This window comes from Aulostomus chinensis, chromosome 5 (assembly GCF_037954235.1).
Source record: "Aulostomus chinensis isolate RoL2024-O1b breed Wild chromosome 5, RoL_Achi_v1.0, whole genome shotgun sequence".
In the NCBI taxonomy this organism is placed as follows: domain Eukaryota; kingdom Metazoa; phylum Chordata; class Actinopteri; order Syngnathiformes; family Aulostomidae; genus Aulostomus; species Aulostomus chinensis.
Genome location: NC_141324.1, coordinates 20,902,103 through 20,915,799, shown reverse-complemented (window position 1 = coordinate 20,915,799; position 13,697 = coordinate 20,902,103). Strand labels below are relative to the sequence as shown.

The 13,697-nt window shown below is 40.5% G+C and overlaps 2 protein-coding genes across 2 annotated transcripts; one reads left to right on the top strand and one right to left on the bottom strand.

The window, feature by feature from the left end:
* The first annotated feature begins 1,740 nt into the window (after nucleotides 1-1,740).
* On the top strand, nucleotides 1,741-7,321 carry LOC147261687 (retinoid isomerohydrolase). The gene is made up of 14 exons (XM_086203821.1): nucleotides 1,741-1,838; nucleotides 2,104-2,186; nucleotides 2,293-2,443; nucleotides 2,677-2,784; nucleotides 2,968-3,109; nucleotides 3,195-3,342; nucleotides 4,214-4,295; nucleotides 4,367-4,499; nucleotides 4,582-4,721; nucleotides 4,801-4,930; nucleotides 5,015-5,129; nucleotides 5,221-5,315; nucleotides 5,406-5,517; nucleotides 5,788-7,321. The coding sequence occupies exons 1-14, from the start codon at nucleotides 1,828-1,830 to the stop codon at nucleotides 5,931-5,933; spliced, it is 1,596 nt and encodes a 531-aa protein (XP_086059947.1). The 5' UTR covers nucleotides 1,741-1,827; the 3' UTR covers nucleotides 5,934-7,321.
* On the bottom strand, nucleotides 7,088-12,970 carry LOC147261686 (RING finger protein 11-like). Its single transcript, XM_086203822.1, has 3 exons — nucleotides 12,338-12,970; nucleotides 11,258-11,427; nucleotides 7,088-9,818 (listed from the first exon to the last, which is right to left on the bottom strand). Exons 1-3 carry the CDS (start codon nucleotides 12,458-12,460, stop codon nucleotides 9,647-9,649), a joined length of 465 nt encoding a protein of 154 aa, XP_086059948.1. The 5' UTR covers nucleotides 12,461-12,970; the 3' UTR covers nucleotides 7,088-9,646.
* Nucleotides 12,971-13,697: the final 727 nt, after the last annotated feature.

Genomic DNA, 13,697 nt, shown 5'->3' with positions numbered 1-13,697 from the left:
CACAGATTGTCTCTGATGTACGATGATCTGTGTAAGCTAATAGGCTGATCTGGGAACTGCATTAGGTACTGGTTCTTGTTTGTGGCTTCTGGAGCACAAACTGAGTTCCAGGACCTTTACTAAACAGCCACTCTCTCTCTCACTCAAGGCGATCCACTATCTTCAGATTTGTGGTGTGGCATCTAATCAGGGCCCACCTTAAAAGCTCAGCTTCAATTGTGTTTTAATGATGCAGGAAAACACACAGCTCTTGGCATGCAGTCAATCTGGAGCATTCGGACCACTGAGTTTGGGGACTTGCATATAGTATGACCAGATTGTGAATATTAAAACAAGAGGACATGTTTCCATAGCTTCTATTCATATATCTATGACAGAACCATCCAAACAGGTCAACAAACATCTGTTTCAATCTTTGTAGGCGGCTGGTTGACTGTGAAAACATCTGGGACATCTGGCTTTTTTGTCACATGTCATACTGTATGATATCTTTGCGTGTTGTCAATAAACTTGCTCTCCATTTGAATCTCACATTCCTCATCAGGGGCCGGTGTTATTTGTTCAGTTGCCATGGAGATGAATCTGATGAGTGAGATGGATGTGTAGATCAGAAGCTAGATGTCATCATCTCCATGACAACTGAAAAGGCAGGAAGTTGTTGCTGAATTCAGATGATTTCTCAGGTATCTATTCATGAATGAACTTGATGGTTTAAAAAAAACTGTTGATAAACTGATTAAATGTGCAACTAAGTTTGCATGTCAACAGAGATGATTCCATCTTCTGATAAAGCCTGTGTGATGTAGCTGGACTTTGAATTGGGATTATTCTAAACAGTTTAACTGAATATAGTACCAGAAACTATCACAAGCACGCGTATCACTAATTAAATAAAACCCACGCTGCAATAGGTTTAGCAGAATTTGCGCCTCTGACGCGCAGCAACAACTGAAAAAAACTCTCCGCATGACGTTTTTTTCCCAGGGAAAACAATGCAGTGCTGTTCCCCCGGCTGCGTCTGTCATAATCCCTGCTCCTGGATTAGAGCGGCACCGAAGCGAGTTAAGGCATTTGTGTTTGGACCAGAGAATATCTGGCTACATTTCTGAAACAATAAATAAGTAAACTGATGTCATCTCAGAGGTCATAAAGTCACTCGAACCTTTGATTTAAGTGACTTTCATGTTTTGCAGGAACAAAGGTTCTGCATATACACACGTGCAGAATGTTGGCAACCTAAATCTGGATGACTGGCAGGACTCAGGTGACTTTTACAGATTTTAACACTGCATCTGCTTGTTTCAGCTTTTTGTTAGATTTAATTTTTAGTCTTTTGATGTTGTCGCTGTCTTTAATTGTACTTGTATTGTCCTCTTAGTCTTTAGTGTAATTCTGACACTGACCGCAGCCTTGTGTCTAAGTGTGTTATATGAATAAACTGACCCCGTGCACCCGCTTCGTGCTGTCATTAAGCCCCTACACAAGGCACCAGTACCTCCTTTTGCGTGACTCAGCATAAGTTTATATTAAAGGACAAAACAGTTCGTATGGTTGGATGAAAACAGTATTGTTGCAACACGTTTTTGAACTCTTTGCAATAAATATTTTCAGAATTAAATCCGGTTTCAGAGGGGTGACCACTGAGTCATCCAGCAGAGGTACAATGGGATTCTTGTTCATGGTGCAACCTGATTGGTTCAAAGAAAGGTTTAAAACCCAGATTGTAGTGACTGTGCGGGGGTCTAGACACATAAATACCCGCAAATCTACCCCAGACTTCTATTCAGAAGAAGATTTGATTGAGTGTTACTACAACAAAGAGGAATCATGGTCAGCAGGTGAGTTGTAGAATCGGATATTTAAAACTTCTAATATATTTGAGGACAGAATATTTGATCCTGTGACTTTTCCTCAGTGACCTTAGTGTGTCTGTAAGCTGGATTTAAAAGCTCACGCTGATCTCTTTGTGCATGAACTGCATGACAAATCAGAAATCAATTTTATATTTATTTAAACACAATAAATGTTGAAAATCCATTCCAAAAAAATGAAATCACTCATCGTATTTGACGTCATTGTTCGTTGATGTTTTTCCGAGAACAGATTTGAACACCCAGCTGGTGGCTACAAGAAGATTTTTGAGACGTGTGAGGAGCTCTCGGAGCCACTCCCTGCAACAGTCACAGGTTTCATTTGCAAATTTGTAACAGAAATATACTGCTAAACGAAATCATCTCACTCACATATTCATTTAAAAAAAACTATCACTGATTGATGTGTGTGGTTTTGCAGGGAGGATTCCTTCATTCCTGAAAGGAAGTCTTCTGCGTTTGGGTCCTGGGCTCTTTGAGGTTGGAGATGAGCCCTTTTATCACCTCTTCGATGGCCAGGCCCTCATGCACAAATTTGACTTCAAGAACGGACAGGTCACCTACTATCGAAAGTAAGACGCGGGCAGCCATTGGTTTTTAAACAGCAGCAAAATCAGCCTGCAGAGATTTGAAACTATATATTTGCATACTATTCTTTACCTTTGCAATAACAGCAAATGAAAAGAATACAATAAAAACAGACATGACAGATATCAAGTGATTGCTTTGCAATAATAAAACATTTTCATGCATTGATTCCCGCAGACATTCAACACTCCTCTTGTTCTAACTCTCCTCTCTTTAGATTTGTCCGGACAGACGCTTATGTGAGAGCAATCACGGAGAAGCGTGTGGTGATCACTGAGTTCGGCACATTCGCGTATCCTGATCCCTGCAAAAATATTTTCTCCAGGTGGGTTGAACAGTGGTTGCTCTTTTCTACACCTGATGTTCTCCCCTCTCTCTCTCTCTCTCTCTCTCTCTCTCTCTCTCTCTCTCTCTCACTCACAGACACACAGACACACACACACACTCACACACTTAACAACCTACATCTTGTTAAAAAAGCACCTTTGTACGGGCTCTGTGTTTGCAGGTTTTTCTCTTATTTCAAGGGCGTGGAGGTCACAGACAACTGCCTGGTGAACGTCTATCCTGTCGGTGAGGACTTTTATGCCGTTACAGAAACCAACTACATCACTAAAGTAAACACTGACACTCTGGAAACACTGAAGAAGGTACGTTCCCGGCATGATGTGAGAAACTTAAACTGCCCCTCGTGAACTTCTCAACTGTTTTTCATCGTGATTCTTGTCTTCGTAGGTTGATATGTGCAACTACATCAACATAAATGGAGTAACAGCCCACCCCCACATCGAGAGAGATGGAACTGTGTTCAACATTGGGAATTGCATGGGCAAAGGAGCAACTCTGGCTTACAATATTGTCAGGATTCCACCCACACAGAAAGGTCAGCAACACACACACACACACACACACACACACACACACACACACACACACACACACACACACACACACACACACACACGCACGCACACGCACACACACACACTACAGTAAACATCTGTGCGTGTATCTGTCATGCATGTTTGTGTAAAAATGCTCCTGAAAGAATCAAAAATCAAGAATATGTTCACCGTGTGTTTCATGTCAGATTCACAGAGTTTTGACAAGCTGTTGCAAAAGTACACATATTCGTTGTTTAGATAGGAGTACACCTACTGATGTATGATAAGAAATAAAGTGGAGGTACTGACTCAGCCTGTTTACTAAATGAAAAGTATACAAGTACAGGCTTGTAAATATTTTCAAGAGTAACAAGTACTGGGACTATTCTCATTATCAATCTTAAAAAACACAAAAATAAAAATGGACAAAAAAATAATATTATAATAAAATCTGTTGAATACAGAGAAAATTTGAGACAACTAAAAGTCAGGTATGCGTTATAATACTTAAACCACTTAAATAGAGCGATGAAGTATTTGTATTTTAGCCCTATCTCAAGAGGTAGTACACATGCTCACACAAACTTGTCAAACATGAATGTGTATAAAAATAAATCTTTGTTTTAATAGATATTTGGCACCAGTGTATAAGTATCATATTGTAAGGGGAAGTAAATATTTAGCAATATTTGTATTGATATTTTGCCCAACCACTACATTTTTTTCTCTTAGGGCCAGTAGCTTTGATCCTGCAGAACTGACAACATTCAGAATAAACTGGAGGGAGTAGATATTGCAGAGACATTTATTGTATCCTGTTGTAAAAATAACTCTTCTATGGAAACCTCTTGTCTTCACCCATTCTCTCAGACAAGTCGGACCCCATTGAGAAGTCCAAGGTTGTGGTGCAGTTCCCCAGTGCGGAGAGGTTCAAGCCCTCCTATGTGCACAGGTGTGTGTGTGACACTGCTGGTCAGTTATCACATTGATGTTGGGTTGATGTTCCGTCTTCGTCTCTTTCAGCTTTGGCATGTCAGAAAACTACTTTGTCTTTGTGGAGACGCCGGTGAAAATCAACCTGCTGAAATTCCTGAGTGCTTGGAGCATCCGAGGCTCCAACTACATGGACTGCTTCGAGTCCAACGAGAGCCAAGGGGTGGGGAGCAGTGATCAGTGTGGACTGACACTTCACAGTCCATGAGCTCTCCCTTTGAAATCTGCTCTGCTCTGTTTTATAGACGTTGTTCCACATTGCCAGGAAAGACCCAGGCGAGTACATCGACCACAAGTTCAAAGGGGCAGCCATCGGCATGTTCCACCACATCAACACCTACGAGGACCAGGGCTTCGTGGTGGTGGACTTGTGTGCATGGAAAGGGTAAATGACCTGACCAGTGTTGCTGTTAGACCGCTATCATCTTCAGATTTATCATCATCGTGATCTCACGTTCCGACAGCTTTGAGTTTGTTTACAACTACCTCTGGCTGGCCAACCTGAGAGCCAACTGGGAAGAGGTGAAGAAGGCGGCCATGATGGCGCCCCAGCCAGAAGTCCGCAGATATGTCATTCCCTTGGACATCCACAAGGTGAGTCAGCTGTTTTAGTCTTTGAAGACTCAAAACCACGTCCCATCATGAGTGTCATCTCGTCTCGTTGGGGACTCGATGCAGGAGGAGCAAGGGAAGAACCTGGTCAGCTTGCCGTACACCACCGCCACGGCAGTGATGCACGCTGATGGGACCATCTGGCTGGAACCTGAGGTGCTGTTCTCCGGACCTCGCCAGGGTACGCCTCCAAATCCACTCTCTCAGTCATTGCAGACATTCTTAAACTGATGCTGGAATTATTTTTTATCTACTTTTTAATGTTTTTGTAGCTTTTGAGTTCCCGCAGATCAACTACGAGCGGTATGCAGGGAAGAATTACACGTACGCCTACGGCCTGGGTCTCAACCATTTCATACCAGACAGGGTACGCTGACAGAGTTGACACTCAAAAACCAAACAAACGGCTTCTGTCATTGACTTTTTTTTTTTTTTTTCAATTTCGCTTTTCACACAGATCTGCAAGTTGAATGTGAAGACCAAGGAGACCTGGGTGTGGCAGGAGCCAGACTCCTACCCCTCAGAACCCCTGTTTGTACAGACTCCTGATGGGGTCGACGAGGATGACGGTACGTCATCAGATATAGAATACAAGTACTATAAATGGTCTGTTTGGTAAAAAGTATTTCTTTGCTCGAGGTTACAGAAACTGCAACTAACAAATGTGTGGCTTATGGGCAATGTACGCACAAAAGCTTTTGAACTGAAGAAGAAAACATAGACTAGAAACACAATATTCCCATTTTTTAAGATTTTGTGTGACTATCCATTATTGTGCTATGATTGTAATATCAAACATGTAGAACACTTCTGAGGTGAGACTACCGCTGCGTTCATAGGTGTTTTGCTGACCATCGTGGTGGCTCCTGGCTCCCAGAGACCAGGATACCTCCTCATCCTCAACGCTAAGGATCTGTCTGAGATCGCCAGAGCAGAAGTGGAGTGCTCCATTCCTGTTACCTTTCACGGGATGTACAAACCCTAAAAACACTTGACTCAGAGTGTCAACGGTAGTCGAGCAGTGCGAGCATATCAACTCAGCTCTAGATCAAGGTTTGATAATGATGAACAATTAAGTTTTGACAGGTAAAATGATTGTATGTGCTCATTTGAAGAAGAAGCGTTACATTATGTGGCTTCTGAGACTCAATTCTGTGCATCAACCAGCTGGAATATCAGTTGAAATTTAATACAAAGAAATGTGTGAATTTGCTCATGTGTTTCACTGTTGAAGTAAATAAACATTCTAAATAAACTAAAGCGAGAAAAGGGGACATGCTGTCGTTCACGCTGCAAAAACTGTTTTGGAACAACTCGTTCATCTCCTCCTTTGAGTTGCAAAGAAAAAAGACTTTCAGAGTAAAGTGGGTGTCCTGATTTAGACATATAGTGTTTTCTTCTTTTAAAAAAAAAGAGCTGATATCTGAGATAAACCAGTGCAATTAGTGAAGGCAATCCCTCAGTTTAAATTCCTGAAATATTTGCAGAGATTGAATCTGTTGCCACACAAAATCTCATTATGGCAGCATTTGAGATACTGACCTTTCCGTGTCCGTCTTTATTGTGTTACTCAAACTTGTCTGAACCTGATTTACAAAGTAAAAGCTTGCAGATCTTGCAGCACGGCAAAGCTGATTAACCGTGTCAGGGCTTAATCTGGAGAAAGAGCATGTTTCATCGAGACAACGTGGCCATTAAAAGTTTCGAGACCCAGAGGTAAAGACATTTTATCGGTTCTGAATAAGACCGGTCTCACGTGGCGAATATGAGGATTACCTCACATTTTTATCATTTCAGTTGCAATCTCAGGTGGTTGTGTCTCGTTCACAAGTACTTCTGCTCAAACTCATCATCTGATGCAAGCAATGATTTGGAAACACTTAGGTGGTTTTGCTTGCTACATCAGTCAAACGGGGAGCCCTGATCACTCCTGTTCCACTCAGCTGCCAGATTTCAGGATTGCTTAGAAAGGCTCAATGGGATATTTTGCAATCATGTATCCTCTAATCTTTTAGTTTGGTAACCACGGTGCCACGAGCCCACTGCTTCACAGGTTCATCAAACAACACCCGGCAAGTTTTTGCTTGTTTATCTTTTATTTTTTTTTACACAGGGGGGGCTTGTTTGCCTTACCCCGCCCCCCCCCCAAAAAAAAGAGAGAAAAAAAGGAATAAAACAAAATTACAGGAACATTAAATTTTAGAACAAACACAGCAAAGAAGCACTGAATGGGAAAATTTCATTTAAAGCGGCCACGCTGTGATCTGAAATTCAATCAGGACAGAGGTTTGCACAGTTATACTGACCAGGGTTATTTGGTACCAGTACCCAACAGTACTTTTTCTGTAATAAAAACAAATCAAGTGCCAAAGTTTGGTTTTTTTTTTCACATATGCTTCTAATATTAAACAAATAAAATACGGTCAACTCAGCAGCATTTATTTTGTCTTGGACCAGGGGATGCCGTGACCAACTGTGCATGTCACTTCCACGTCAAATTTTGTAATGTATAACAGCACTTCAGACCACTGCTGGCCGTTGTGTTGGGCTTTCAGACAGAGTTGATTTCACACCAGAGCTTCTTATTCTGCTCTCAATAAACCCTGCCGCGTCTCGCTGGATAGTCTGGGTCATTTGGGTTGGCCGGAATGTTCATTTGCACCACAACAGGTTCGCTTCCAAGTTAACGCCGCGCTGGTTAGTGTGACACGTGAAAGGACCAAACTAGGAGACACACCTGCGGACACCAGCCAGCTCCCTATCCTAACTACATGACGTTTGTTTACAATGTTTGGTGCACTGGCAAAGCGACGGTTAAGGAAACAATCTTTTTTTTTTTTGTCCACCGGACAAGATGTGAAAGTGACATAACATATACTTCAGGTACTCAGTAGTTCTGATTAAATCTGTTGGTACCCTTAAAAAGCACACAGTTTGATACTAATGGTTACACCAGTGTAAAACCTTTCAACTAAATATCCAACCATCTTTACAGAAATGTAACAAAAAAAAAAATAAAGGTAACAGACTGCCAAACTACCACCAAACAAAAACTCATTGTCAAATAATAATTAAAAAAAAAAAACAGCTTAGTGTAATAAAGAAAAGTAGGTTTATCTTCAAAGCTACACAGACACAAGTCACCTGCACTCTCATCTACTGTTAGAACTGGAGCAAGCCTCTGTCCCATCACACACCAACACACCAGTCAAAGTAGAAGGTACGGACCGTCTTCAAGTTGACTTCAATGTGATTCCTACCCACAGCATCCACCATCCAACGGCTGCATCTCAGGAGAAAATACAGAGGAATGAAGTACTGATAGTGCAAGGTTATAAGGTACATATATTAATATATTGTTTTAGATATTGTCCTGTAAGTAAAGTGCAAATCTCTGGATCAGATGAAAGTGTGCGCAAGCATTTCTAATTGTTCACTGACTGATCCGCCTGCCCATGCACAAGAGCCCTTTACACTGGCTGCCAGCTACTTTACACCCTTGTCAGGTAAAACATTCACACTACGTTTGTTACATTTTTTTCCCTTAAATGCACAACATGTTGTAAGTCGTCCAAAGCATTTTGGAGACAAATATTCTTGATCTCCTTTACATCGTAACTGTGGGTGGGTTCTGTGCACTGCGTGTATTTATTTTTCTGTGTAATTATAATTCTGTATTATCCAACACCAACAGCGTCTACTTCAGCTGTGTTTTTTCCCATGTTTCCAAAGCCAAGTTAAAGCAACAGTTCATCAGAAAGTGCATTTTGTTTTGTTGCCAAGAACTATAAAAGATGTATTGCACTCACAGACATTTTTCTCCTGCATTACTTCTTTGTGGTTCCATTATGCAGAAAGAGCCAGCCACATTGGAGCTAACTAACAGCTAATAGCAAAGAGTAGCCCAGAACACATGACGGTATAATCCATAATCTTCTTTATCCAGTAATCCACACTTTAATTTGACCTAAAAACAAGCTATAAAATTTTGTTTGCCACTGGCGTAAGCCATCAGACACCATTAGCTTTAAGCTAAATATACAAGGTTGGCTCGTTCTCCACTCTGGTGTCACAAATAAAAGTGGTGCTTGAGGGAGAAACATCTTTGTGATCTCAACACATCTATTTTTGAGTACTTGAAGGGTAAAATACATTTTTATTTTGGGTGAAGTATCGCTTTAATGTGAAGGCATGTATAGGAGATCAACACGTCACCATTGCCACAGTAGAACGTTCTAGCAACATCTCTTAGGATTTTGGTCAATAATGTTTTTCTCAGTGATCCATTTAGATGACAAGTGACTGGTAATGAAGGTCAACTGGGAGGAAATACCACTGAGACCGGCTCAAGTGGAAGTACAGTCACCAAACAGTTCTCGCACACACAGATTCCACATGCTCGCTATGCAACACTGGACGCTGTTTCAGCAACACAAACACAATCATGCAGGGTTGTCTGGACACATTCTTACTGACTGGTGGTGATACTTGAGACCAGTTTCAGGTCATACCAGGGAGCATGGAAGGCCAACGTTAGGTGAGTGATTTTTAGACATTTTCAAAGTGCAAGACAACATTTTTCAGCTCCTCTAGCTCTAGAGGAAGGCAGTTGTTAGGTTTGTGTGTTGGTTCGGGGCTGGAGGAGCCACGGTGGTTCTAAACCAGGGGGACGGTGGGGGGGTGGGGACAGGTGACAAATCAGTTGGTCTCATAGGAGGAGAGCAGCGCAGCATCGACAGGCTCCATGCAGGAGGGGCAGGTGAAGGACCTCATCAGCCAGTCGTCTATACAGTCCGTGTGATAGATGTGCATACATGGCAGGAACCGGATGGGGTCCCCGTATACAAAGTCCAGCATACAGATCACGCACCTGAAAACACATTAAAGCCCATTTATTAACTAGATCTTTGTATCACACAGTAATGACGTCAACATGTTTAAGTGCGAATCTTCGGACTGGGAAATCCTACTTCACTGCTGCCTTCTTATAGAACCGATATCTTCTTCAGTTATGTGCTTGAACAACAACTAAAATTATAAACAAGTCACGATCAAATTTGCCAAGTTTAAATCTCCTATATTTTACTTTTTTTGTAACAGCAAATGAAATATTATTTCTATGTTCTATTGAGTTTTGGGAATGATGATGGTCAATATACACCATCCTACATGAGATATTTCATTAAAACAAGCTAGATTTCATGATCATAAAATTCATGGCGTTAGTTAAAGATCAACTGTTAAAAGATCAGTTTCTGAGCATTTATTTGATTGGTTTTGCTGCGTTCAATGACACAATTTCAGTCAATGTTGTACCACAGCAATTATATCCACACATTGCTAATGCAGCCGAGGCCATTTTGTCTCCAAGCAGGATTATTTTCATGATCAAACCATGTTACATTTTGTTTCAGTTGAATGTCTAATAAGAGTTACACGTTTTTGACTTCAGTTTCCAAAACGTGAAGGTCACTGATTTTTAACAGCACTGAGTTTCATCTTCAGGACCCCAAATGACTTTGTTTATAGAACCATTAATAAAAAAAAACAAAGTATATTAACAATTATATAAAATAGATCAAAGTAGCACAAGCCAAATATTCAGAAACTGGACATTAGGCTTCATAAACACCTTTCATATCGCTTCGGTTTTAAGTATAAAGCTGAATCATGAATTACACCCAGACGGCTTCACTCTCTGCTCTACTATACACACCCTTAATAATTGTTCCATCCTTGCCTGCAGCTCATCAGTTAACAGATTATATGTCAAAATTGTTATCAACTAGATCTAAATCATTTAATCAAAACAGTTGCAGCTTTCCCTGAATGTCTGATGCACATTATTGAATTGTTTGCCGTGCACAAGATAATGCAGACGTCTGAGAGGAAATGTTCACTTCATTTAAGAGTCACAGAGCTGCATAATATGGAATAAATATTTAACAGCAATTAGATCAGGACTGTTAAGTGCAACTGGCATATGATTTGTGATGTCAGAGGAAAATCCTTTTTCACATTTTGTTCAGTGAAAGTATTTTTTTCTGGAGATCTGTATCAAACAAAAATGTGAAATGGTGTTCAAATAGAAAATTAGCCTTTAACAAAGATTTCTCTTTCCTGCAATTTGAAAATATGAAATTGGCCATATTGCATTTTCAATTAAATTTCAGTTAATTGTGCACCCCTAGAGGGTCACAGTATGGTGACTGGGTTCTGGAATCTGCCACAGATTAAACTGATAGTGCAGAACCTGCCACCTCCCTCTGTGCAACCACGGCCCATGAAAAACAACACAACTCTTCTTACTCTCTGATCTTTTTCTCAGAACCGTCTCGTCCTCCATCATAAACGCCCTTGGGCAGATGCTGGATGAGGCCGATGCGCTGAGCTATGCGGATCTGCTCCTCCTCTGTCAGCTGGGTGGCCAGACGGGCCTGGCTAGGCGTGGGATGGTACATGGGCATATGAGCCTGCTCCTGATAACAAAGAATCACACACACACACACACACACACACACAAAAATCACTAAAAATGTTTAAATTGCTAACCTGCTTTCTTCATCTGCTACAAAAAGTGGTTGGACTGGCTAGGCTAGATGCCAAAAACCCAACTACTGTCTGGTCTGGACTTTCAAGAAAATCTGGTCACTGTGAGTGTGACACCAAACAAGTCATGGTGCTCAGACGCTATCATCAAATTACCCTTACCTACAGTGTCTGCTTTTTCCCCCCCATTTTAAGCCTCTGCCTCTGTTTTGTATGAGTTTGGGTTTTCCAATATTCTATGTACAACAATATCACCCGTTTTTATTTATATTTATTTGGCATGTCCTGTATCTTGAGCCTCTATGCGTTTTAAATTGTATAACAGATATTGTGGCCAATATTGGCCCACCATAGTGCGTCAATTTGGCCTGCTTAATGTACATACTAATAATAAAATAATTTTACAAAAATAAAAACATGTACTGCAAATTCCTGCATTTCCTTTTGTTATCTTAATTAAAATCCTAAATGATACTATTATTATTGATTATTTGTAACTACTGAACTCAGGATCTCACTCCCAATGTGGCCCATTGCCTCATTGGGGGTACCATTAAGTTTAGGTTCTGGACCTGACAGGACTAGCTTTGAATACCCTGATATAGATAATTGATAATATCGACATTGGTAGATACAAACTATCGGCCAAAATCAGTTGTAGAATATCGGCAAAAACGCGAATATCCATATATGCGTCCCCATTTATTAGTGTTCAATGTCCCTATAAAATAATCCGTAAAAAAGGTTAACCATAGTCAAGACATTGAAGACAGGCATAATGTCCTGGAAATCTGCTGTTGAAACGCTGAACTGGGACCAGCAGCGCAAGCAGCCTCTCACCTGGTAGGGCGGAGGGGGCTCCAGGTCTGGATCTGTCCCGTCACCGAAACTCGCCCTGTCTGACTGGGATTCGTGAAGCAGGGATATGTCGTCGGATGTCGGGGACTTCAGACAGTTGCCCATATCTTCGTGTTCAGACTCCTGTCTAGACTGACGTCCTAAATGAGACCTTTTTTATGCTAAATTCGCTTTCGGCGACCGTTTTTCAGATATCCCAGAAGCCGTGATGTCCACTTCAGCTGCCTGCTGACAAAGATATCTTATGCATGGTTATACAAAGTCTAATTTAACTTCAATTATTAAGCAGATGGACCCGACAGTTTCTCTTCATGTTTACACAGCCCTCCGCCTACAACACAAAACAAAGAACTCCTGCTAACGCCAGCTAGCAGCCCAGCTAGCTACTTTTTCTACGACAGCAGCTGACTTCCTTGATGACTGTCGCTCATTCCTCCATATCACGTAGAATTATTACAAAACACATATGGCAGCGGCAGCAGTAGCTGTTACTCTAAGCTATCAGAGAGTTGAAGAGAGGCGACAGCTTTCTCTTGAAACTTCGTGAGTAATATTAAACAGTTTGCTTTCAGGCTAGCATTCTTCAACCGGCGGACATGTTATCGGTCGGTTGGATATGACGTAATGGCATACTGCTGTAAGCTGATTGGACAATTTCCCAAGAAAGCTCTAGTCCCGCCCCTTTTGATGACAAAAATAAAACATAAATAATAAAAGTAAATTAGTAATCACTGATTGATATACTGATTAATCATTGTGTTGTCATCAGCAACAGTTTGATAAATACATTAAATGGAGTACAAGGTGGCTGATATCATCAAAACTATTTATACATATATTTGATTTCTATTTTGAATGAAATACCTCAACATTTATATATGTACTATGTATTTAACTTTTTTGATATTGTGTTTACATGATATTGACATCAGTTTTTGAAAATGTATTATTATTTTTGCTCTTCCATAGTTTAATTGTAAATTTTTGTCTGTAATTACCATTTTCAATTGCATAAAAATAAAAAACCCACAATATCATGATGTATTTGAAACCAAAGGACCCAGAGATTGAACTTCTTGTAAAAAAATATTTTTAATCTATCTGTAAAAGGTGAATGCTCTATTCACTTCTTTTTTAAATAGTCAAGTCAGTATATCTACATTTTTGCTGAAAAATTTAACATTTTCCATTTGTCATAGCAGGAACAGGCACTCTGTTCTCATCCAGTTTCTTGGCAGTGGTAGAGTGACTCATCAGTTTTATGGTTTATACGAACACTCTATCCTTTTTAAAGAAAAAAATCATGTTCTTTTTTTTATGAAAAATACATCTCTATTGCTGA